Genomic DNA, 25,893 nt, shown 5'->3' on the forward strand with positions numbered 1-25,893 from the left:
TCGCCGGATCTTCTCAACGGGTCGCGATTCCGATCCGGTAGTAGATTCATTCGCGAAGCTGCTCTTGAGTTGTTAGGTCTCCTTCGGAGGCGCTCGGGTAGCTGTTAGCAAATCTCACCCCTCCTGGCTGAGCCTTTGCTCGCCCAGCTGCCCTGGTAAAACTAGAAAGGCCTCCAGTAATATCTCAAACAAAAAAATATATATTGAAAATTAAAATAACATAACCTTGTTAACATTTAAAAACAGTCTTTATTTTTATACAGAACGTTTGGATTTCGCGAAATGTCACTTCAAATAATTCAGTAATTCCTCAACGTCTTTCTTCGAGCCGAGGTAGCAAGGAACGCGCTGGTGTATGGACGAGGGCACTATGTCCAGGATCGGAACTTTTCCATTTGTTGCCAGACCGCCCGCTTCGGTCACGATGAACGACATCGGGTTACATTCGTACAGAAGTCGGAGCTGTAACAATAATGATTATTCGGTGTGCTTAGTGCGAGTTTCTTAACGCTCTCGATAGCGTAAAAGTTAACCCTGTATGCAGTTGGAACAGCGCCCCTAGCGGCAAACGTACGCAATCTTTTTTTTCCTACCTAAGCTAATAGCCTTAAGAGGCTATATCAGCGTCGCCTTAACTAGTAGGTGAGCTCACGGGGCCCAAACCTGATGACGTTGCTAACACGAACCCTAGCAAGAGCCGTGCTTCGCAGAATCTACCACCGGATCGGAAACGCGACCCACTGAGAAGATCCGGTGAGAAACTAAGTGGGCTGTGTCTGAGGGTTAATTTACTCGCTTGCGACGACGGGCTCGACGAGAACGATGACCGGTGCTTGAGGTACCTAAAAGCACCGTTAGTGGATCGGGAGGATCCGAAATGACGTGCGTACGCAAACGAAATCCTATTCCATACAAATATGAGCAAACTTTTACGCTATCGAGAACGGTAAAAAACTCGCACTAAGCACACGGAAAAGGTTAAAATTCGTTCGTGTGGTATTGGACGATAATCAACACGTGTAAGCTTCGGCTGAAGTTTGAAGACGAGGGGTGAAAGGTTATTTGGTTTTAGCGACATTTTTTACAACTTCACAGGAAAGCCATTTAAAATTTGGAAAAAATTACATAACAAACGTGGGAGGAGGTAGTACAGACTACCCGCGACCGATGCAAATGGTAGAATTTGTTTCGAGCCCTACACCCCAGCAGAGGGTAAGGCGATTCACACATTGCGACGCGCGGAGGCGCGGGGCAGCAGATCTGCCTCTTCGAGCAGATTTTACCGCGTCTCCCCGCCTGACGGCTTTGTACGCGACCCGTACCAAACTAAAGGATACTTTCCATTTGGTCGTCGTGGTGTTAGGTACGTCACAATGGGCAACACTGAACTCATTCAAGACGCTGCAATTGTTTTAGCAATAAGATATTTGTTTAAGCATGCTTTTTTTACGAAATAGATCGAATCGAAAATAGATAGAAAAGGTTCATTTGTACTGAATTACATGGGCATAAGAAAACATGAAGAAAAGTTTTAAATCTATCTAAATTCTTAAATCTATCCGTGTCCAGATCCATCGTAAACAAGTCCTTAAAGCACGAAAACAGGCGCGATACGCATTACTGCTTCACGGCAGAAATAGGCTAGGTGGTGGTACCTAACCGCGCGGACTCACAAGACGTTCTACCACCAGTAGGTACTTACCAGTTACTTTAATAAATGACCTATGGTTTTTCCTTCAAGTTACGCGTAATTCGGGACAAGTCTCTTAAGGGATTACCTTTCCATTAGGAGCAGACTTGGTAGCCGGATACATGAATATTCCTCCGTATTTTATAGTCCTGTGCACATCAGCAACCATGGAGCCGACGTAACGAGCGCCATACGCTTTGCCGGTTTTAGGGCGCTTCTTATCCTCGATGTAGTCTTGCAAACCTTTATCCCATTCGGCTGCGTAACCTTAAAACAGAAAATGGTGGAGTAACAAAAATGGTATGCCATTTAATAGTGTAGACCGGTCGATATGTGTAAATGCAAATGTGTGTAAATCCAACCCATGCCAAAAATCGTCATTAAGCTTGGTTTTGAAAGTAAATGGATTTTCTTATAAAAAATCAGACAAACGTAAAACATTCATGGAGCGACACGACGTTGCTATGGCTTGCTGCGAATTTTTGAGCGAAGCGAAGCGAAACGAAGATCAGATTGGTCAAATGTTATTTTCACTGACGAGACTTTGTTAAATGCAAACCACACATTATCTAAGAACTGGACTGACGACACCGCCGCTTCCACTAGTTCAGTGCCAATGGGAAAAGGTGAACACCTTACCTATATGCCATGCAAGGTCTACGAAAGGATTCGTGTCAGATGCTTTACTGGCCTTTAAATCCAAGAAAACAGTGAACTACCATGAAGAAATGAACGCGGAGATTTACGAAGGATGGTTTAAAGAAACGGTGCAATCTCTGGAAGAACCGTCGATAATTATTATGGACAACGCTACATATCACTCCAGACAAATTGATAAAATTCCGACGCAGGCCAACAAAACAACAAGAGATAATTGACTGCCTCCAACGTCATGGCGAAAATGTTGATAATACTTTATTAAAAGTACAATTACTGAATATTTTAAAATCGAAATAAAGCCTCCCTAAAAGATAAATTACCGACGAAATATCTGCCGAATGTGGTCATTAGGTTCTTCGACTTCCGCTGTATCATTGCCAGAACTAATACGGGCACAAATCAAAGGACCCGGCGCTCGAAACAATACCCTTTTACGGCAAACAAGATGTTAGATTTATTAAAAAATGCAGGTCAGGAAGTAACCGCCGAACACTGGGAAAAAATTGTGAGAAGAACCCATTATACATTATAGCGTCGGATTGGGGAACTCATGTGGCATTCGATAATATAGAAGTACAGGAACTTATAATAAATGTTGGGGAGAGCTCGTTACGACTCATAAGATTTTGATTAAAATAAATAGTAAATAAATAATCAACATAATATAATTACATCCTGTAATGAAGTGTAATATTAGTTAATAAATTTGTACAAAATTATTCGGCAATAGTTTAGTTTCTTACACTTCGTAAAAAAAATATCGGGTCTGTTATCGTGTTACGCTTATTGATAACTCCGTCCCTATCAGTTTCTCCGACTCTGTTATGATCTTGTACGTGCGTCCGACTCTGCTATGACCTTGTAGTGCCTTGTACGTACGTAAGCGTCATATTTTTAATAAATAGAGAGAGAGAGAGAGAGAGAGAGAGAGAGAGAGAGAGAGAGAGAGAGAGAGAGAGAGAGAGAGAGAGAGAGAGAGAGAGAGAGAGAGAGAGAGAGAGAGAATACACTTTATTGCACACCAAAACACAATATACATTCAAAAAAACAATCAAAAAACAGATAAATTTGTACAATAGGCGGTCTTATCGCTAAAAGCGATCTCTTCCAGACAACCGTATAATTTATAGAAATTCTGGAAAATATAAAAAAATATGTATTTTAACACTAAAAGTCCGACTGGCGGGGCTTTTGTGAGTTTTTGTGGGTTTCTGTGAGTTCGGTGTTACGGGCTGTTTGCGAAGAGAATATAGAAATGATGTTAACACTGATCTGGTTAAGATTTTAATAGAAAAACGACACAATAACTAAAATAAAACAAAATGAGTTGAGAACAGTACAGACAAGCTAAGTTAGCTAAGATTGACAATATTTTGCCGGTTGTCTTTACGCGCGCCGAGGGCACGTGTTTTCTCGCTCACAGAGTTCTGTCTCAGCGGGAGGCGGCGGCGGGGGCGGGATCGCACGTTCGGATATTTGGTTCCGTTATAATATACATAACTAGCTGACCCGGCAAACGTTGTTTTGCCATATATAAGATTTCTAGACAATTTCTAGTGTAGAAAAAAAAAAACGTAACTTATTGTGTGTAAGGATGTGGTAAATGAGTGAAAGAGGCATGTAGCGCTGTGAATGATGAAGGAATATAAAAATAACAAAACCTCATTGAACCACATAATGCCTCATTATAACAAAAAAAAATTGTTCAAGAAATAAAAAATATATGTTAGGGGTGGACAACCCTTATCACTTAGGGGTATGAAAAATAGATAGTAGCCGATTCTCAGACCTACTGAACATGCGTATAAAATTTCATTAAAATCGGTCAAACCGTTTCAGAGGAGTATGGTAACTAGCACTGTGACATGAGAATTTTATATATAAGATGTAAAAAAGACGCTCGTTCAAGTTTTCACAGGAGCTGTCATCGAGAAAATAAAATGGAAATAGTACAAAATAGTATAATAGTGTGAACCCTAATGCCCTGTCACACAATATTTTGTCCAATACTTACATTACAATAAATAACTACAGATTGCAATATACAGTGTTAAAATAGTCGAAAATGCTTGCGCAATGATTATTGTTTTAAAAACGGGTTGTAGTTATACTTACCCTCATTTATAGAATAAATTTTTCCTTTCTCCGGTATTTTCATGTTAGGGTCGGTAAGAATGAACTCTCCTATCGAAGGGTCGTACATGAAGCCGTTCACGCCCTTGCCCTTTCCCAGCGACAAGACCATCATGGTAGCAGAACCATACAAGGCATAGCCCGCAGCGACTAGCTCCCTTCCTGGTTTCAACGCGTCTGATTCAACTGGATCACCTTCGGATTTTTTTCTGGAAATGAATTTGAGGTTATAAGCTTTAATATGATGATCGTATATTAGTTTTTTTTTTCGTAGAGATATCATTTTAGATGGGTAGACGAGCTTAAAAGTGAGACTTTACGACTCATGTCTCAAAATGGTGGCGGCATTTACGTTGAAGATGTCTATGGGCTCCGGTGACCAGTTAACATCAGGTGGGCCGTGAGCTCGTCCAACCATCTAAGCAATAAATAAATAAAAACTTAAGCGACGGCTACGTTTGTGTTGTTTTTCCTACCTAAGCTGATAGCCTTGAGAGGCTATTTCAGCGTAACCGTGGCTAGTAGGTGAGCTCACGGGGCTCAAACCTGATGACGTTGCTAACACCAACCCTAGCAAGAGCCGTGCTTCGCAGAATCTACCACCGGATCGGAAACGCGACCCACTGAGTAGATCCGGCGAAAAACTGAGTGGGCTGTGTCTGAGAGTTAATTTACTTGTCGAGCCCTTCGTCGCAAGCGACGGGTTCGACGAGAACGGTGACCGGTGCTTGAAATACCTAAAAGCACGGTTAGTGGATCGGGAGGATCCGAGATGATGTGTTTTGGGCGACGTCGACTGCTTTCCATTCTGTCCGCAGGATCGGGAATGTAGTTACCGGCGGCCACGATGAGAGGGTTCTCGTGTCGCTATGTTTGTATTTATTGCTACTGAATACCAAAATATTTGGTCATTACTAGAAAAGTTAATACTGTTACGCCGGTAAGAGTAACGCCATCTATCGCTGAATGGTCGAACTAATATCAAAGGATCTAGTAGCATCTAGAACGCTCGAGGAGTACAACGCCATCTATTGTCAGATAGCGGAAACACAATACTCGACTTGTGTGGAATATTCTCGATAATTCTAGGGATCATGTGGTATCAGCTATAAAAGCGTTGCAGAGATGGCACGCAGTCAGTTAGTAATCGGAACTACTCGAAGCGAAACAGCGAACGGATCACCTGAAGCGAAGCGGAAGAAGTGACTTGACAATTTTAAAATGCTTGTGAAGTGTTCTAAGTGTTGAATACAGTTTTTAGTAGTATACTTTGGTGGAAAATTTATTTATCCCGAACCCCAGCGCGCAACAATACTTACTTATAGATTGCAAAGATAGATCCGACCGACACGAGACATTCAATGTTGGAGGAACCATCGAGAGGGTCGAAACACACCACATACTTGCCTCTCCGTTCTGTTTCTACCTGAAAGAGTGATTTTTTAATAAATAGGAACTACGTACGATCAAAATTAAACTTATATTAAAGTGTCTTGTAACCTTATTACTAAAAACTTCACTAATGTATGATCTATATCATTTGTGCATTACATAATTTCTTTGGAAAAGAATGTAGATTAGGTATTTACTAGCGGATACTTTTATCTCGGGTCATTGACTTTCTGTCGTATTTAAGTGTATTAAATTATCTATGTTTCTGTCAACCCTGCATCGACCCGAGATAACTTATGATCAAAAATAAGCGACTCAACGGATAGGTACCTACGTAGTTATTACTAATATACAAGTGTGACTTAGGTATAAGTCAGTGATACCAATAATTCTTATTAAATTAGCATTCATTAATATTTAATTTGCATTTCAAATCTGTACAATGTTTCAGATCAAATAATGTTTCTTTGGTGAAACATTTTGGTCATTAATATTAGCAGAAGGCGCTTCACAGGTACCTATTTTAATAAAAAATCAAAGGTCACAGCATAGTCCGCGTGTCTAAAATATGCAAATCATGAAATATTAATACAGTTGCTATACCTACTACCTAATCTAAATCATTGGTTTTGTAATCAACTAATTCTTATTTCTATTTATTATTATAAATATGAAGATGTTCGGATTGTTGATTTAGATGAAAATTGTTATATACCTACCTACCTATAGACTATCCTCTGGATGGACACATGATAATTATTACTATTCCAGTAATATATGTCATTGATATAATAGTGAAACATTAATATTTATGTTTAGAAAAACGTTATTTCTCAACTGCAATAAAAGGTATAAACATAGAACGTATAAAAATCCTCGTAAATCATTCTCCTGGGATAGTTCAATTAAAATGTTATTTTATTTAGGTTTTATTTTGGCAGGAATCAGACTTATTCATTAGATGGTGCTGGCATCGATTCTATGATTAAACTATGATTAAATTTAATTTTCGTGATTTAATTATTAGCAACTTAGGAATTAGTATTAATTTAAAAGCTTAGTCTAGAGAATTTTGAGGGTTGTTGGTCTATGTTATATGTGATAATATTGAAAACCATTTGGCTTACTGTACAGATTAAAATTTATTTTAAGAATTGCTATTGTTGTCAATGACCAAAAATACAGGGCCAAATGCTGAAAGTGTAAGGAATCTTTTGGGTACCCTGCTTTTCACATCGTCAGCTAAATGTTAGGTGTTGTCAATGAGGTCAAAATACTCGTGAAGTATATTGCAAAAACCTATTAATACAGTTTTGAAATATCGGCCAAATTTTCAAACAAAGTTTGCGCGTTGCAGAGGTAACACTGACTTAAATGATTGGAGTTTATTTATTTGTATTATTGTCTACCTGTAAAACTGTCTGGTTTTCTTCGGACACAAGGAGACATGTGGTAAATGAGGATTTAAGCATGTTGATGAAGAGGTCGTTGGAAAGGACGTCCAGTTTTTTGACCTCTTCACCTTGAACGTTTGTGTCACCGGAGATTCCATGTCTGAAACAACAGCTCGTGTATTAATTGAAATAACTATACAATGGTTGCTATTTTTTAAACGTAACATATTTTTACAGGTTTTACGGTCCTGTAGAACGAATCCGAAAAAGGAGAAAAGTTCGAGTGCCATATATAATAGGTCGGGGAAAAAGTCTTTTCGCATTATAGTATGTATGAACTTGTAATAAAATCTCTTTGGCTATACTATTTGTATCTGGCTGGTTTTAGTATCATTAAAAGTTTAAATTTTATAGAAGATAATTCCAAATACAAAATAGAAAAATGTGTGATTTTTATTTTATTTTTCGTCACTCTCTATGGTTTTCGTACTGTCAAGATGAGTGAATCTAATGAAGAAATTCGACACATTTTAAAATTTTACTACAAAAAGGTAAAAATGCAATGCAAGCCGCGAAACAAATTTGCGATGTTTATGGACCTAGCGTAGTGTCTGTGAGAGTAGCACAAAATTTGGTTTAAGCGTTTTCAATCCGGAAATTTTGATGTCAAAAATGCACGTCGCTATGGTCGCCCTATTACGGATAAAATGGATGCCATTTTTGAAAAAGTGGAGCAAGATCGGCATATAGTTACGACGTAGCTGAAGAACTGGGAATTGACCACAAAACAGTTTTGGTGCATGTGAAAAAAACTGGGTACACAAAAAAGCTCGATATTTGGGTACCTCAAGAGCTCACTGAAAGAAACCTAATGAACCGTGTTACTCATTTGTGATTCTTTATTACGACGTAATGAAACCGAACCATTTTTGAAGAAGCTGATAACTGGTGATGAAAAGTGAATCACGTACGACAAGAACGTGCGAAAAAGGTCGTGGTTAAAGGCCGGTCAGGCTTCAAAGACTGTGGCGAAACCCGGGTTAACTCGCAAAAAGGTGATGCTGTGTGTGTGGTGGGATTGGAAGGGCATTATTCATTATGAGCTGTTACCACCAGGCAGGACCATCGATTCTGAACTCTACTGCGAACAACTGATGAAATTAAAGCAAGAAGTTGAGAGAAAGCGATCGGAATTAATCAACAGAAAGGGGTGTGGTTTTTCATCATCATGATAACGCTAGACCTCACACATCTTTAGCCACTCAAGAAAAATTAAGAGAGCTTGGCTGGGAGGTGTTAATGCATCCGCCGTATAGTCCTGACCTTGCACCTTCAGATTTCCACCTGTTTCGGCCTCTTCAGAATTTTTTAGGCAGTGTCAGGTTAACATCACGACAGGACTGCCAAAACCAATTGTCGCGGTATTTTGATCAGAAGCCCCAAAATCTATAGCATTGGGATCATGTCCCTACCTACAAGATGGCAAAAAGTTATCGAATAAAATGGTAACTACATACTTTAGTTAAATGTAAATAAATATATTAAAAAATGTTGTGGATTTTCTTAAAAAATGCGAAGAAACTTTTTCCCCAATCTATTATATAGATAAAGCTTATTACCGTAATCGCCAAGCCCGTCGCTTGTGACGAAGGGCTCGACGAGTAGGTAAATTAACCCATAGACACAGCCCACTGAGTCTTTCACCGGATCTTCTCAGTGGGTCGCGTTTCCGATCCGGTGGAAGATTCTGCGAAGCACTGCTCTTGCTAGGGGCATTGTTAGCATCGGCGACACGGCGTGCTCTCATTCCGCCTTACGCAGGTCTTCTCGGGGCATGGCTGCTTCGGGAGGTACCTGTGGAAGGTCTGCAGGAGAGAGCCACATCCGGGTTGTCATCAGTACAGGCATCCGGACGATGACGCTCAGCACGCACTCGAAGCGTGCCCGCGTTGGGAGCACCCGCGGCGGGATCTCATCGCGGTGCTGGGGAGGGACCTCTCCTTGCGAGCTGTCATTGCTCGCATGCTAGAGGACGAGAGTTCGTGGGAGGCCATGGCCAGATTTTGCGACCTGGTCATGGCGTTCCGCGAGGCTGAGGAGCGCGAAAGGGAGTGTGATCCCTCTTCGGCTCCTCAGCGAAGAAGGCGGGGTGAGCGATGCGGGCACGATGCTCCCGTTAATCTCCCGTAGGGACTGTTGGGTACCGGGTGCGGGGGCGCCCGGTGCTCTGCTGTCGGTTCCGTGGTGAGGCGGCGCAAGGTGGCTCCTGTGCGCCGCTCACGGTGTGTCTCCCGAGAAGACGTCCTACGGGATCTTCCTGGGAATGGAATCCCGTCCTATTGTCAGGACGGGTACCGGCGACGGCGAACCTTCCGCGCGCACTGTGCCGTACCGTAAGTTTCGTGGAGTCGGAGTGGTGGAGCTCGATGGGGTTTAGTTGGTAGTCGGTTTTGCGGGGTGGGTCCTGCGTGGTAGACGCCGCGCAGCGCTTCGCGCGCCTTTCTCAAGGCGTAGTCTCCCGGTAAGAATTGGAAGAAGAGAAGGACTTTGGTCTTCCCCTTCTCCCTCTTCTTCTCTGGAGGCGCCGGAGTCCGACATAACCCGGTCTGTTACCCCTCTCGACCTTGTATCCGTAAACGGATTCCCCAGCGTTAAAAAAAAAGGGGGCAGTGTTAGCAACACTCAACACTCCCGGTTTGAGCCCTGTGAGCTCACCTACTAGCTCGGTGAATCTAGAATAACCCCTCGAGGTTACTATAATAGGTAGGAAAAGAATATGACTAGAATGATTTATATCTGGTGTGATAAGTCAATCATGCTATATTTAGGTATCTCGTAATTGATTTCAATCAGTCGTCGTCCTTGACGACTGATGGAATCAACTGACTGAAATCAGTCTGATGTAGTTATAATAATAATTTATAGTTATGAAACAATCGAAACTTTACCAAGTTAAAAAACTTTGCACCAATTTTTAATACAAATAAAGAAATTATTACAAGTAGAACAACATCAAGACCGTCAATTTTAAACTGATATTACGTAAATTTTAACAACAAAATTCAATACTAACAATTTAGCGATACCGGCTTTCCTCACAGCGGATTGTATAGCCTTCACAGCGGTCTGTATAGAGTTTAGGAGCTGAGTCAGGTCCCCGGTGGCAGTAGGCGCCGTCCTCTGCTGCGCGAGAACCCACCGTGTCAACGTCATAGCGTTGACATCGAAAGCCGGCCCTTGCTGTGTCATTGTCCTTGATAATATTCGTGAAATAAAATGATATAACGATCCGAGAACGTTCCGAGAAATGTCCGCGCGTAACACGTAACGCCACGAGACTGGTCGGGCCGGGGGCTTGGCATGGCTCGCTTGTTGATTTCTGTATAGGTATATATGTCTTATCTATGCTTGTTGACGAGTTTGAAAGTTGTTATTAGGTTGCGTGCATACATGTTACGGGTACAAAATATTTGACTTAAATTTTTAAAGATGAGAATATCTTTTTACCAGCTTCGACTGATCATCATACGGCGCATTGAACGTCAAGCGTTACCGATGCTCAAGGACTTTTGTAAATAATTTTAACTGATTATATTATAATCTCCATGTTGCGATACATGCATTCTTCTGTGTGAGAGTTGTTAAAAAATGCTATTGAGACTTCGTTCTTATGTTTTTATGCTTGCACATTGTTTGCGATATCTATCTCCTGCAATCGCTTAAAAATAATGTAGAGTGCACATCAAGAGCAATCAACATTTTAGACACAGTCAATTGTTCACCTAGTGCTAGGCGTATTTAGATATACAGTCAAAACTGTTTACTGCGACATCGTTTAGAACAACATGCCGGTTATAGTAACCTAGAACAAAGGTCCCGGCTGAATGCTATATGACCGCCTTATTAAAAACATTGCTTTATACGACATTGCTTATATCGACATACCTCGTAAAACGACCACCTTTAACAAATATTTCGGAGAATTAAATCTGTTAGAACGACCGGCTAAGCTGTATTGTAAACAATTTGAATAGGTATCCACATTTGTCTTCAATGGCTATTAAAATCAGGAAAGAAAACAATAGGGTTTAGTTTAGTCTAGGGTCTTTTCTAATTCTTAGAAACAAAACACGTGCATGCGGTAGAGTCAAAGCCCGCTTCTTCATATCTCTTCAGCTAGTTTATTACTTATCTATACACAACTATCAAAATGTCGCACAGAAAAAGAAAACAAATTAATATTGAAGAAAAATCGCGTATTATGTAAATATATTTTTCCAATAATTCCCTATCGATTTGTTTGTACTTGCACGATACACATTAAACATCACCGGTTGTTACGACTATCGGTTTTTACGACTGAATATGAGCAGTCCCTTCGATGTCGTTATAACAGATTTTGACTGTATTGTATTTCCACACATCCGAAATATTTTTTATATATGTACTAATAACAATTTTGTTTTCTTTTAAATCTCGATTGCCTTCGGAAATATTTCTATTGCGAAATTTATTGATATTATCTGAACATAAAAGTGTGTAGGCATAAAAGAGAAAAATATATATAATATAAAATGTATTGTGTTTTACGGTAGGGCCTTAATATAAACTTTCCATTTATTATCAAGTGTGCACTAAATATTGCCTGTCATGTTACGTTAACAACGTGCGTCACGTTGTCTAAAGGTCATTGAATCATAAACACATCACTCTTAAATGACGTTCTATGGGTGGGTGTGTTCCGATATAAATTGCGAGCATTGTTCATGCCCTTACTGGGGATAAATTTGTTCCGTTTTGGACTGACAGTATACCGTCGCAGCATCGTCGTAGGGCAGTAGCGTCTTAAGGAATTAAATGAAGTCATAAATCGTTGTCATTTTTCAACTATGAACACTGGTATTTTCGAGGTACCTTGCTCTCAGTACTTTGATCTCGTGATCACTTTTACCGTTCATAACCTCAAGTCAATAATTTGGTTATTAAGTTATTACACATTAGATTTGTTGAAAAACAATCTTTTCTGTTACCTACTAAAAGTATAGCTACTTTTATTGTGCGATTAATTTATATAATATCTACTATCAATTTGAATGTTCAATTTTTAAATATTATTAAATCTAAGAATATATTTTAATTTTTTTTAATCGTACTTAAGCTGATAGCCTTGAGAGACTATGTCAGCGTAGCCGGGCGAGTAGGTGAGCTTACGGGGCTCAAACCGGGAGTATTGCTAACACTGGCCCTAGCAAGAGAAGTGCTTTGCAGAATCTACCACCGGATCGGAAACGCGACCCACTGAAAAGATCCGGCAAGAAACTCAGTGGGCCGTGTCTATGGGTTAGTTTACTCGTCGAGCCCTTCGTCGCAAGCGGCGTGTTCGGCGAGGACGGTGACCAGTGCTTGAGGTACCTACCTGAAAGCACCGATCGATCGGGAGGATCCGTAATGACGTGCTTAGGGCGACGTCGACTGTTTACCATTCGCTCCACAGGATCGGGTATGTAATTTCCGGCGGCCACGACAAAAGGGTTTTCATGTCGTGCCGCCTTCTCAAAGTGGCGCAATGATGCCGGCTGTAAATACTTACTAACTGTGCCAAGCTGCAGATCATCATGAGGATCCACATTCCTTAGGAACCGTGGTGCTCCGACGGCTATCCTGCAAAAACGGGATGAATGACTTTAAGTGCGGGCCGCGTGAGCGAACACTACACTTGCATAGGTCATGACGGGGCGTATGCAAGTTTTGTAGTGTCACCTTATTACGAAGGGACAATTCTTCAAATACTTCGCTTGCAAATCATAGGATAGAGGCGTCCTAATATGAAGGTGGCACGGTCGGGTACCGTAAAATGGGGCGATTAGGGACAAATTCCAACTTTATGACCAATTTTAAGGTAGTTGTTGATGTATATAATGCTATATCAGGATCAAAATGATTGAGTCTTGGGGGCATCTTTGTTGTCTAATTTAAAATTATGCAACTAGCATTCCAGTTTAAGCAAAAAATGCAAAAATAGGTGTAATCCCTATTTACCCGAAAATTGCGGTTAATTGGGACGAAATGAGAAATTTCCTAGGGTTGGCACTACTTTTATTTTTATATATAGTTTTAATTAATTAATTTATTTAGTTGCACCAACAAAGTGATCATCAATAAAAAAAATTGAAAAACTGACAAAAGTACATGGCAGACATCACCTCAATTATAGGTGCAATCGACACTGCTGATATTTCTATCTGGGTTAACAGATTAGGTGTGTCGGTTATTCCATGGATTAATCGGATGAATACCCCCACTCTGAACAAATATTAAATATTTTATTATGTATTACTTAGACATTTTTGTCCACCTTAAGATTTCATTGATCTTGTTACATGTCTCTGCAAAATCGACTTACTTATATTAAATTGCTTATCTATTTCAAATAAAGACTTATTCCCAATTTCGCTTCGAATAAACCAGATTTTTACCAACAAATTAAAAAAATATTGTTATAACTACATAGACAACCCTACAAACCTGTACCTATTTATACTTAGGTCGTTTCCATTTCACGTATTCTCATCCCAATTGACCCCTTTTTCGTTGTTATTTGTACCTAAGACGTCCCCAATATCCCCAAAAACAACAGATTTTTACATGTATTTTTATATAATCAAATACATTAAAACCAATAACAACTGAGACTTACCTTTAATATATATGCTGGTTCAAACACTAAATAACGTTTATAAATCATAGTCGTCTTCTATTATTATCAAATAAATAAAAGACAGCAAAGTTTCTAGCACTAAAATAATGACCACCACAGGAAGTTAATTTGAAACGTGATTTTTTATAAGTTAGCAGCTATTATCATGCATATTCAGAGTTGTTTTGTGAACTTTCAACATTCTACTATTAAACTACAAAAAATGGAAGATTTTGCAACGAATATAAAACTTATATTGAGTGTCGAAAGATTTTCCCAGTTTTTTCCCGATTCGCCTGTCAATCCCTAATCGCCCCATTTTACCGGTACCGTTTTTATTGAGGGGTTGGAATGTCGTCCCTTTGCCGAGAGTGACGCTTAAACGTTTGACCTTCGAGGCCCATTGTATGGGCTGGCCAAAGAGAGTGATCGGGCGAACGCGGAGGTGTTAACGCGCTTATTAGGGAATGGGCTGCTCGAAGTGGTATTCGGAGGGCGACTCCTTTTGAAGAGCACCGCTGTGTTGTTCGTGGGGTTGATGTCAATGCGCTACTTCCAGAACTACTATTCAACAGTGGCTACTGTGATCTGGAATTGCCGATGCAATAGCCACTTCTTCCTACACGAGTAGTAGATAGCCGTGTCATTTGCGAAAAGCGCTAGATGGGTCTCCGCAGACCGGGGTATATCATTGATATACAAACTACATAATAACGGGGAGAGCGCGGAGCCTTGTGGGACTCTGGCCGTCAGATGACGGGGGCGAGAGTGAGCTCCCTCTACTCAATATCGAAACGAACAATTCAACAAGTCTCGTATGATGAGCACGAGTCTGTAGTCCCATGTTATACAGTTTGTATATGAAACCGCTAATTTTTGTTGAAGTGAAAACAACGCAAAAAAAATGTGATGACAGTATACTATGCTGCGTTCCGTTTTAAATAGTAACCAATATATCTAACTATGAAGGAACAGCTTCGCTATATTGACATCCGACTTTACAGTACTCGCAGTGCAAGCTAGAACATAACCGAAGGGTGGTAGTTTATGGCGCTGTTTTTTAAATCTTTCCACTTGCTTCTATGGCGCCAGCTTAATTATATTCCTTTCAGCAGACACTTTTTATTATACTGAGATGGTACTTCTTAGTTCTACCCTCCATATGTGTAGCAAAGACTAGATAAAACTTTAATATAATGCTGCGTAATACAAATACAGAGAACACACATAGACAAATTGAATAGTTCCAGAATTTCAATTAATGATCGGAACATAGCCTTCACTGCCATCTAGTACATTTCAGTTTGTTTAAAACTGCTGTGTTCATATCATTTGCACTTTCTATACTAGCGATATTTCGGTGAGTCTTCGAACAATATCTTACCGTTTAGAGGTGGAGACTTTTTCAACTTGTCCTCTATACAAAATGATATTCCTTAGTTCTATCCTCCATGGCTACACAGCTACCTAAGGCAAAACTGACTAGTTAACAAGGATGCCCATTTTCGCCCTAAATTTATATAGCTTAATATGTATAAAGCAGGTTAAAATATAATTCTATAGTTAATTATTATTGTAAATTAACTTTATTTTCATTTTATGTGTAACACAGGAAACATTTGGCAGTATGGTCTTTTACCTTCGCCTTTCCTCTTTTGTAAAAATTAAACGACTCAAGTCACAAGTCAGTCAGCCATTTGTAAACTGTAAACAAATAATCACATTATGTAGCAATGGCACCAAAGTTAAAATTTGCTGAAGGTAAATTATTTTTAGTACACTATTCAGTATAAATGTTTAGAATCAATTAATTTATTTGAAAATATTTATCGGTTTATTTACCGTAATTTATTTCAATGCAAATTCCTTAATTTCAGGTGAAAAAGTGCTATGTTTCCACGGACCGCTAATTTATGAAGCAAAATGTTTAAAAAGCTCAGTTACAAAGGACAAACACGTGAGGTATCTTATTCATTACGCGGGATGGAACAAAAAGTAAGTCATTTGGATGTCAGATTTGACGAAAATTAAGACAAGTAATGTAAACGAAATTTGTTGAACGGTGACCGATTGAATCACGAAGACTTGAAAGGATTCAATAGTAATTAGTATCTACCATTAAAGTATGTACTATTATTTTATAAAAACCTGCAAGCTATACATTATAATTCATACAATAAAGCTTAAGTTAAGAAATTTAGTGATATTCACAGTATTTTATTTTGCTGTTCAAAATTATAATCATATAGCACCACACCAAAAATTTTATTGGTTAATGTTAAACTGTTAAACAATAATATATTATAACATTGATCAATAATAACACAAGAACACATGAAGTTCAAAACTACACAAGATTAAAAACTCACCGACTTAAAAACAAATTAAAGGATTGCATCAAAATATTTTAACAATAAAATTAAAAGTATTTTATAGAAATCTAACTTAATAGTCTTAATACTTATAATAAAATTACAGTGGACTGAATCCATACCACTAAAATTATTAGTAGATTAATAAACATTAAATTTAAACCAAATTTATTTAGCTGTATGATATGAAAAACTACTGAAAAGAGAAATACAAATTGTATATTATAAATGTCTTAATGTTATTTCAGTTGGGATGAATGGGTGCCTGAAAGCCGTGTTCTGAAGTACAATGAAGCAAATGTACAAAGGCAGAAAGAAGTCCAAAGAGCTCATTCCGCACAACCAACTAAAACTAAGAAAAGTTAGTAATTTACACCGTTTTCTAAGTTACATTTAAAAATATTTGGAACCATGGAAATATTTGGTTTTATAATTAAAAGAAATAATACCATTAAACACTGGATTGTCTCTTGCAATTCTAGAGGGTGGTGCAAGTATAAGGATTAAAAATCAGTTGATTTGTACATATTTTATGAATTTGAAAAATACTTTAAATTTTTATATATAGGAAAACAAATCAGATTTAGAATCTGTATGAACTAGTATAAGATATTGTTGTTACTTTGATTTATTTAAATTAACATTTTCTTAGTTTTGCGAGTTTGACAGTAAAGTAGACATGATAAGAAAAAGTCTGTTCTTATTTTTATTAGTTCATCCTGGCATTTTATGTACTGTCTATACTTTTATAGTTTTTGTGATAGTTACAAATGTAAAAATATGACAACAGGTGATTTATAGTTTTAATGGGTATTACTTCTTGATTTTGCAATAGATTCTTGAAAATTAAATAAACCAATATGATCATTCTGTACAACAGTCTAAAAATCTGCAATATTAAATACAATTGCAGCTCCCGCAAAGGGTAGGAAATCTGATGCAGCAGTTGCTGCAACTACTCCAGCTAGAGAAGAATCAAGAGCATCTACCCCTGCGAGTAGTACTCAAGGTATTTTTGTTATCATTAACAGAAGCTTGCTAAGGTTATTAGATTTGGAAGCCTAAAAATTCAAGATGAATAAGAAGTCGATAGCTATAGTATTATGGTGTTTTTATTGATGTATCAAAGCTATGGACACCAGGAACCTAATGCTTTCCAATTAGTGTTTTTTTTTTTTTTATTTGTGGATGAAAGTCAGCAAAAGGTAACTTAAAAAAATTAGCAATTCTAAAGTATGTTACTTCTGTTTAGCAAATTATTAAAGTGTGTCAGTTTTGTCTCGCCTTAGTTTTTGTTTAAAATAAAATTGGATCTAATCACAACGAGGAGAAGCTGGGATGGATTTTGAAGGATTCCTTTTACTCACATTAAAATTTTCTCTGGAATGGCCTGCTTATTTCGAACCATATGTTTTGACAAACAAAGCGATGTTCACACTGTTTCACTTTATTGTTATTATTATTATATTTTATTATTTAATTATGAACTTAAGAACATGTGTTGGGTAACAAAGCAGTTCACTGTGTGTGTGTCTTTATACAACCCGCACTTAGAAATCCTTTTATTAAAAGAAGAACAGATATCCTCACTAATACAGTTACGAAGCAGCTTGTTGCTGATTTAAAGGATAGGACAGCTGTCATAAGAATGCAATTCAGTTCTCGACCCACTAAAAAGATGTATTCCAACAGGTAGTTGGTTTATTAACGCAAATAAAAAAAAAAAAAAATTATAATGACAAAACAAGTAGGTATTTAGGAAAATGAGTTCCCATTGTAAATATAGTTGGCATTCAGTGTGAGATCCAATTTAAATTTTATCTCTCATTAAAACTCATGTTAATGTTTTCTTTTCAGTAAAAGAGTCCGATAGTACACCAGCTCCCGCAAAAACAACTAAAACTCAGAGTAAAGATACACCTGCTGATTCTGGATCTGATCAACCTAAGTATGTCTGTCCGTATGTTTAACACACACTCACACGCATATTGCAATCTTTTGGAACCTACTCATGTTCCTACACAGGTTCACCTACTTAAGTTCATGCTTATATATAAAAGTTGATAATTATATATGTGTACCGCTTTAACATTCCATACAATTTTGGGGTTCAAAAATAGTCGTCTAATAATGGAAATGGTAGCAATATACCCATTGAATTTCTCGCCGGATCTTCTCAGTGGGTCGCGTTTCCGATCCGGTGGTAGATTCTGCAAAGCACTGCTCTTGTTAGGGTTCGTGTTAGCATCATCGTCAGGTTTGAGCCCCGTGAGCTCACTACACGCTAGGGTAACGCTGATAATATAGCCTCTCAAAGCTATCAACATAGGTAGGGAAAAGAAAAAAAAGTAACAATATATTTGTACAATATTGATTTAATTATGGCCCAGTATCCTCGGAACATAATATTATTAAAATATTTTTTGTTGAATATTGAAATATGAGGTATTATGTTATTTGGAAATAAAGAGGAATTCAATATATCACTATTATAAGAAATTAGTGTTGTATAGTGTTCTGATGGTGGTTCGATATGTATGTTACATATGTGCTTGGTGGATTGCCCTCAAGACTAGGTGGACTCAGCTCCATTATAAATTTAAAACTTACAAAACGATAATAAACACTTAAAATTTGTCTTACAGAAAAAAACGAGGACGTCTAGACTTGTCAATAGAATCCGAAGAGCAATACCTAGCAAAAGTAGAAGTTAAGATCAAAATACCCGAAGAACTGAAGGTTTGGCTCGTTGACGACTGGGACGTGATCACAAGGCAACAGAAGTTAGCTATTTTACCAGCAAAATTAACCGTTAGTCAAATAGTGGATAATTATTTGGCTTTCAAGAAATCTAGCAAGTCTCACAACCAGGCTAAGGAGTCTGTGCTGGTCGACATCACGGAGGGGATCAAGGAGTACTTCAACGCGACCCTGGGCTCTCAGCTGCTGTACAAGTTCGAGAGGCCGCAGTACAGCGAGATACTGCAGGAGTATCCCGACACCCCGATGTCTCAGGTGTACGGCGCCGTTCACTTGCTGCGGTTGTTCGCGAAAATGGGTCCGATGCTGGCGTACACGGCGCTCGACGAGAAGTCGCTCCACCACGTGTTGTCGCACATCCAGGACTTCTTGAAGTACATGGTGACGAACAGATCGACGCTTTTCAATTTACAAGATTACGGCAACGCCACGCCTGAATATCATAGGAAAATACAGTAATTTATAGTTTTTAAGATGTCTGTTTGTACATTTAGGTATTACGAAATAAATAATCGTTGTGATTTATTATTTGGTTTTAATGTGAATTTCTAACTTGTTAAGATTAATGTATTTAATGGGTGTGTTTAAAAATATATATAGCTTTGATTAGTGTTTTCATGTCAATTGATGAGCTTGTAGGTGATCTCGATACTACAGTTCCGAGGGAAATAAACATGCCTTTTGAGATAATAAGGAAGTTAATATTGTTTTCGTGAGTCCTGTATATAACTAAAACGACTTTTACGGCTTAATATCGTTTTGTTATTTTAATAAATAATATGACTGACCACTTTGATCTGAAATATGTCCTCTTTTTTTTGTTTCAACGTTATCGTTCTGGAAATGTCGAGCTTCAGAACCAACCCCGTGGACGGTCGGAGACCAAAGTGGAAAATGAAGAATTTAAAGACTTGTGGAAGCGGATCCATCGCTTTTTTACTTTGCTGATTTACTTTGCTCAACTGACACAATAATGAAGGGAATTTAAATCGAATCATTACTTGTACTCACAGCTCACCTGGTGTTAAGTGGTTACTGGAGCCCATAGACATCTACAATGTAAATGCGCCACCCACCTTGAGATATAAGTTCTAAGGTCTCAAGTATAGTTACAACGGCTGCCCCACCCTTCAAACCGAAACACATTACTGCTTCACGGCACAAATAGGTAGGGTTGGTGGTACCTACCCGCGCGGACTCACAAGTGGTCCTACCACTAAACATACCATAAACCCAAATCCTGCCCTAAACGAAAATTGACTCAGAAAAAGTTACTTGTGAGTGTTTGGTGGACTAGCCCCGGTATCATTCACTACAGCTTTCTAAAATCTCGCCAAACGATTACGGCAGATATCTATTGTCAGCAACTGCAAACCACGAAGGAAGAACTAGCTGCTAAACAACCGAGATTGGTCTATCGCTCTAGGCCACTGTTGCTTCACGACAACGCAAGGCCACATACCCTGTACAACAAACAACCACTAAACTTCTAAATAAATCTAACTAGATGTGCTACAATTGGAATGTTCGCGACATCCACCGTAGTCCCCGGACCTTGCTCCAAATGCCATTACCATTTTTTCGGAATTTGGACAAGATAAAAATTCAACTCCGATGCCGCATTCTAAACCGTCTTCAAAGAGCGTATTGATTCTCGCCCCCATTTTTTTTTAGTAAAGGGATCACAGAACTCTAAGATGGCAAAAGTGCTTAGATAACAACGGTGCAGACTTTGGTCAATTAAATATATACATATTACAAAAAAAATATATATATATTCCTCCCGTACAAAACGCCAATTTCAAAAGTAAGGACCTAATATTTATTGTTTGCTTGAAAACGTCTTTAGCGAAATTCAGGGATCTGTTAGAAATCTTGTGTTCTGTGATAGCTACCCGGTACACGGTGAATCCCGTTCACGGCGCCTTTACGACAACCATTAGGTGAGATAGCATTTTTTTTATTGCCTTTGCAGGCATATGAGCATACGGCCCACCTGATGGTAAGCGGGTACCGTCGCTCATCGACGTCAGCAATGCCAGGGGAAGAGCATAATCAATGTATTATCCTAGTTCCCAATACTCTTTTAGTTAAAAGTAATCAGTCCAACGGTGATGTTTACATTACCAGAACTTGCACACGCCATAATACTCGCACACCATGTGTGCTATTAGTCATTATTATTGCAGACTGCAAGTTGTCAAGTACAATAATATACTAAATTAGCTTTATAAAGCTATACAAGGTCCGAGAGCATATGGCTTGCGAACACACATGCCGTTGGCATTCGATGCTTTTAACTCGTTCATATATTATACTGGTTAGAGGTTATTTTTTTATTTATTGCTTAGTTTGGTGGATGATTTCACGGCCCACCTGGTGTTAAGTGGTTACCGGAGTCCATAGAAATTAACAACGTAAATGCCGCCACCTATCTGATATGAGGTGTAAGCTCTCCGTTTTTACAATACAACGGCTGCCCCATACTTCAAACCGAAACGCATTACTGCTTCACGGCAGAAATAGGCAGGGTGGGGCACCCACCCGCGCGGACTCACAAGATGTCCTACAACCAGTAAAAAATAAATGCCGCATCTAGGTTTGATTCTTGCGATAAAATTTAGCCAAATAGATTTTATAACAGTGCCAGTAAAATCTATAGATAATGTGTCAGGCTTTTGGCGGATTTATTGTGCATATTTTTATTGGTAGGAGATGCGATGTTGATCTAGAAATCCATTTAAACAGTCACCGTCTATGCACACCACGACGGGTGCTCGACTGCTTCACGCTAGGCATTGGAAGGAAGACGATACTGTACGTTAGTTCAGTCCGCTGAGTTTCTCGCCGGATCTTCTCAGCGGGTTGCGAGGTTGCGGGTTGCATTAGAGGCCTTTAAGCAGGCTTAGGGACCGTACTCGTCGAACTCGGCAAAGAGTTCCTAACCTAACCTAAACAACATTTGAGTTTCTCGCCCTTCTCACCGAGTACGATTCCGAATCTACTACCGGAGCGATTCCGATCCGGTAGTAGATTCATTCGAGAAGCAGTTACTCTTGAGTTGTTAGGTCTCCTTTGTAGGCACTCGGATAGCTGTTAGCAGATCCTACCCCACTTGGCTGGGCCCTTGCTCGCCCACTTGCCCTGGTGAAACTGGAAAGGCTCCGGGCCACCAGTTATCTCTCAAACATAAAAAAGCATGCGTTACTACCTATAAATCAGGAAATACAGGGCGAATAAGGGTAGGGTCGTAGGAAAAGAGTGGAGCTTATGCTGCAGACGGCTTGTGGGAAGCGGTTACCGGGGCTGATAGGAGAATATCGCCAATTTGCGACCGTGAGGTTGAAATTTCAACTGTATTGTATAACGGGTGTCCTACCATTCGAACCGGAATACGTTATTACTTCTCGACAAAAATAGGTAGAATGGGGTGCCTACCAAGTAATCTAGCTAGTAGGTTGCTTGAGGAGGTCGAGACGTCGCATACCAAAAAGAGTCGTGGAAGAATTAAGTAAATACCTACTATTATTTATTATATGTTCAGAAATATCAGGCACTAAATGTTATGTTAGTATTAAAATTACATTTATTTGTTTCTATTAAGTATGCAATTAATGCAATCAGTCTATGCAGTAAAAATAAGTAATCTGGTACAATGGCTAAGTAATATTCACTAAAGAGGATTACTTCCTCATAAATCTGCACACCGATGTTTATCATCGTGGACACTAATGCAGAATTTTCCATTGCCTCCACTCATTAATATTTATATTCGACTCATGATAGCGACGACAATGAATTTTGATTTAATTGCAAGTAAACATGCATTGTAGTTCATTACAGGGTCTGCCAGTACCGTAAATGGTAGAAAATGCGCCAGCAGTCGACAAAGTGAGGTCGATTAGGTTACAACAAAAATACCGGTCGGTCATAATAATTCTTGCAACATTACGTTTCGTCGCGGCTGTGGATATCTCAATTTTTATGTTTTGCGTCGTGTATTTCGTTTGAATAACATTAAAATACCGTTTCAGGTTTATGTTTAGGTCATTACTCACCTTAATATTATTAAAGATCCTTAAAAGGCATGTTTTCTGTGGCAGTCTCTCTTCGGGAACTGTTCCCATCACATATTTATAATAATTATTTAGAATCTCTCGCAGTTTATTCGTTTCCTGTATAGTAAAGTCTGAAATTAGATGTATTGTCTATGGTCTGAAACCAACTTTAAACCTAACAAATGTATCATGGGAGGAATATATCTATTTCAATGGCTCTAACACAAAACTAACCTCTTTGACTTTTATTTCTATGAAGATACTGTAATATAAAAATATATAATATTATCTTAACCATATGTTATAGTTCATACAAAATGTATAGCGAGCGATATTGTATGTTAAGATAAAATATTATAGTATCTTCGCCGTGTGTGACGCCCTATACACTAAGGGCAGTCGGGGCAAGTGCCCAGGGCGGAAAACTTTTTAGGGCGGCAAAATTTTAAAAGTGAAATAAAGTTTTTTTACTTATCAAGATTGCTCAATATAATAAATTGATTCTATTAATTAATAATTTTCTGTTTAATTGATAATTCAAGAAAATCAATTCATCCATTATTTGTGAATTATAATTTTGGCACCTTTGGTAAAAATTAATAAAATGATTTAATCAATTTACTTCCTTGGAGATTTAAAATAATAATTGGTTTTCGTATTTTCTGGAATTAAAGAAATTCAATTAGTATTTTTATTTTATGTAATTTAATTATGAGTCACCCTTAGTGCCAAATTTATAATTGTTAGAAAAAAAACAAATATTTATTTATTATATTAAGTTCTTGGGATATATAACATATAATAAAGTTTCTGCAATAAATTAGTTTTTTTAATTTGAAAAATAAAACATAATTATAAACTATACCTAAGTTTAAGTAAAATTCCAGTATTGGGGCGGATTTTTTTCCGGTGGCCAGGAGCGGCATTAAGTTTAAATCCGGCTCTGGCTATCGCGAATGTTAAAAAACTCGCACTAAGCACAGAGGTTACAATTGTTACAAGTGTGACCTTGCAGTTATAACTGTTCACTACATTGTTTTATTTCGTTATAGTGAAGAAACGCCATATATTTCATTTGTCGGATGCCCATCCGTCTGTTGTCTTGTAACAATACACGTTTAATTCATTTGTTTCTTACATCGTCAATATCACACGTATTGTACTTAATAATTAAGAAATTTTCGTTTTAATATTTTTCCGTTTTAGCCGGCTGTATGACATGTCATGTTGCATTTCGCCTCTTAATACTGCATAATTTAAATTATACTTTCAAGTAACTAAAAATGTTGCCAAAAATATTGTCACACTTTGAAATTTTAATCAATTTGAAATTAGATAAAATTTAATTTGATTAATTTACGTAAGCGAAATCATTCAGTTCGAAAATTGCAATATCGCGAAAATTTTACACAAAATAGCATTAGATTAATCTTTTGACAGCCATGTAGGTCACCGGTGCCGTACGTCATCATCAAACAATATTTTAATTTTCAAGATAGAACGAGTTTTTTTGGATTCGAATATTCAAATAGGTATTATTATTTACAAGCGACCCGCCCTCGCTTCGCTTCGGGTAATGTAATTTGATCTTATTGAATTTTCTTTTATATGTACAAATCTTGTCCTGACAGTAGGTAACAAACAAAAAATCTAATCTTTCTTCTTCTTATATTCATGGTTCACTATTTTGGTGATAATGGTTTCCAAATAAAAAATAAATATATGCTGTCACGGGTTTTTTTGTATGACTATTTAGGATAAACATTTCCATTTTACATTATATGTATCATACGCGTAACTCAAACAGTTCTTGCGGCGCACGCCAGATTATTTTGGAGATAGCAGATTTTTTCCTACTTACTTGTCACTGCTCGTTATATTTTGGATAATTCACACTACATCTTCATAAATTATAGCCTATTTGTTATTCTGATGATTAAGCTATATTATTGTAAAGTTTCATCAAAATTCATTCAGTACTTAGTTTTTACGTGAAAGAGTAAACAAACATACATTCTTACAAACTTTCGCGTTGATAATATTCGTAGGATTATAGTGCAATCCATGTTCCTAGCATGTAGGAATTGTTCGAGATGATATCGGCATCTCGTTTTTACCATCGCACCGTCCGCCACCGGAGTAGAGTTCATCCGTACTACCTGGAGCCACTGCGGTCATCCACAGTGCGTTTCCAGAGATCTTTTTTGCCACGTACCATCCGGCTATGGAATGAGCTCCCCTCCACGGTGTTTCCCGAGCGCTATGACATGTCCTTCTTCAAACGAGGCTTGTGGAGAGTATTAAGCGGTAGGCAGCGGCTTGGTTCTGCCCCTGGCATTGCTGAAGTCCATGGGCAACGGTAACCACTCACCATCAGGTGGGCCGTATGCTCGTCTGCCTACAAGGGCAATAAAAAAAAAAAAAAAATGTATTTACGTTGCATTTTAAAAATCGGGGTAGAATTAAAAGCGAAATTTAAAATGTGGGCTTGAATAGCGAATAGAAGCGATTTGTTGATCCAGCTGTTTGGTTTGGAGAAATTTCATACGTATTCTGTGCACAATAGACACTTGAGTTCGTCTCAGAATTTAAGGTAATATCACATGTGATTGTCAGAAATTCAACCAATTGGAACATTTTATTTCGTACTAGCTGAGCCCGCAGACTTCGTAGTGCCTCAATCGATAAATAAAAGACCTAATCTTTTGTATAAAATAAACTTAAAACAAACAAAAGA

General features: G+C 38.3%; 2 protein-coding genes and 1 long non-coding RNA gene across 5 annotated transcripts; 1 reads left to right on the top strand and 2 right to left on the bottom strand.

The window, feature by feature from the left end:
• Nucleotides 1-231: 231 nt before the first annotated feature.
• Nucleotides 232-10,590, bottom strand: LOC732915 (fructose-1,6-bisphosphatase). The gene is given in 6 exon segments (NM_001046916.1): nt 232-462; nt 1,779-1,957; nt 4,466-4,692; nt 5,803-5,909; nt 7,285-7,429; nt 10,343-10,590. Coding segments are annotated over 6 exon segments (1,011 nt in total). The 5' UTR covers nt 10,519-10,590; the 3' UTR covers nt 232-285.
• Nucleotides 10,591-15,529: 4,939 nt separating this feature from the next.
• LOC105842148 (uncharacterized) lies at nt 15,530-24,614 on the bottom strand. 3 transcript variants are annotated; one of them, XR_009975972.1, is made up of 4 exons: nt 24,022-24,614; nt 23,741-23,818; nt 23,157-23,273; nt 18,317-18,548 (listed from the first exon to the last, which is right to left on the bottom strand). It is a non-coding gene; the product is annotated as an uncharacterized LOC105842148 (long non-coding RNA). The 3 variants fall into 3 exon arrangements; XR_009975971.1 differs by lacking the exons at nt 18,317-18,548; nt 23,741-23,818 and adding an exon at nt 15,530-15,670; XR_005245920.2 differs by lacking the exon at nt 23,741-23,818.
• Nucleotides 15,673-19,623, top strand: mrg (mortality factor 4-like). The gene is made up of 6 exons (NM_001146064.1): nt 15,673-15,727; nt 15,844-15,961; nt 16,587-16,699; nt 17,252-17,347; nt 18,196-18,286; nt 18,984-19,623. The coding sequence occupies exons 1-6, from the start codon at nt 15,700-15,702 to the stop codon at nt 19,555-19,557; spliced, it is 1,020 nt and encodes a 339-aa protein (NP_001139536.1). The 5' UTR covers nt 15,673-15,699; the 3' UTR covers nt 19,558-19,623.
• Nucleotides 24,615-25,893: the final 1,279 nt, after the last annotated feature.

This window comes from Bombyx mori, chromosome 21, assembly GCF_030269925.1.
Source record: "Bombyx mori chromosome 21, ASM3026992v2".
NCBI lineage: Eukaryota > Metazoa > Arthropoda > Insecta > Lepidoptera > Bombycidae > Bombyx > Bombyx mori.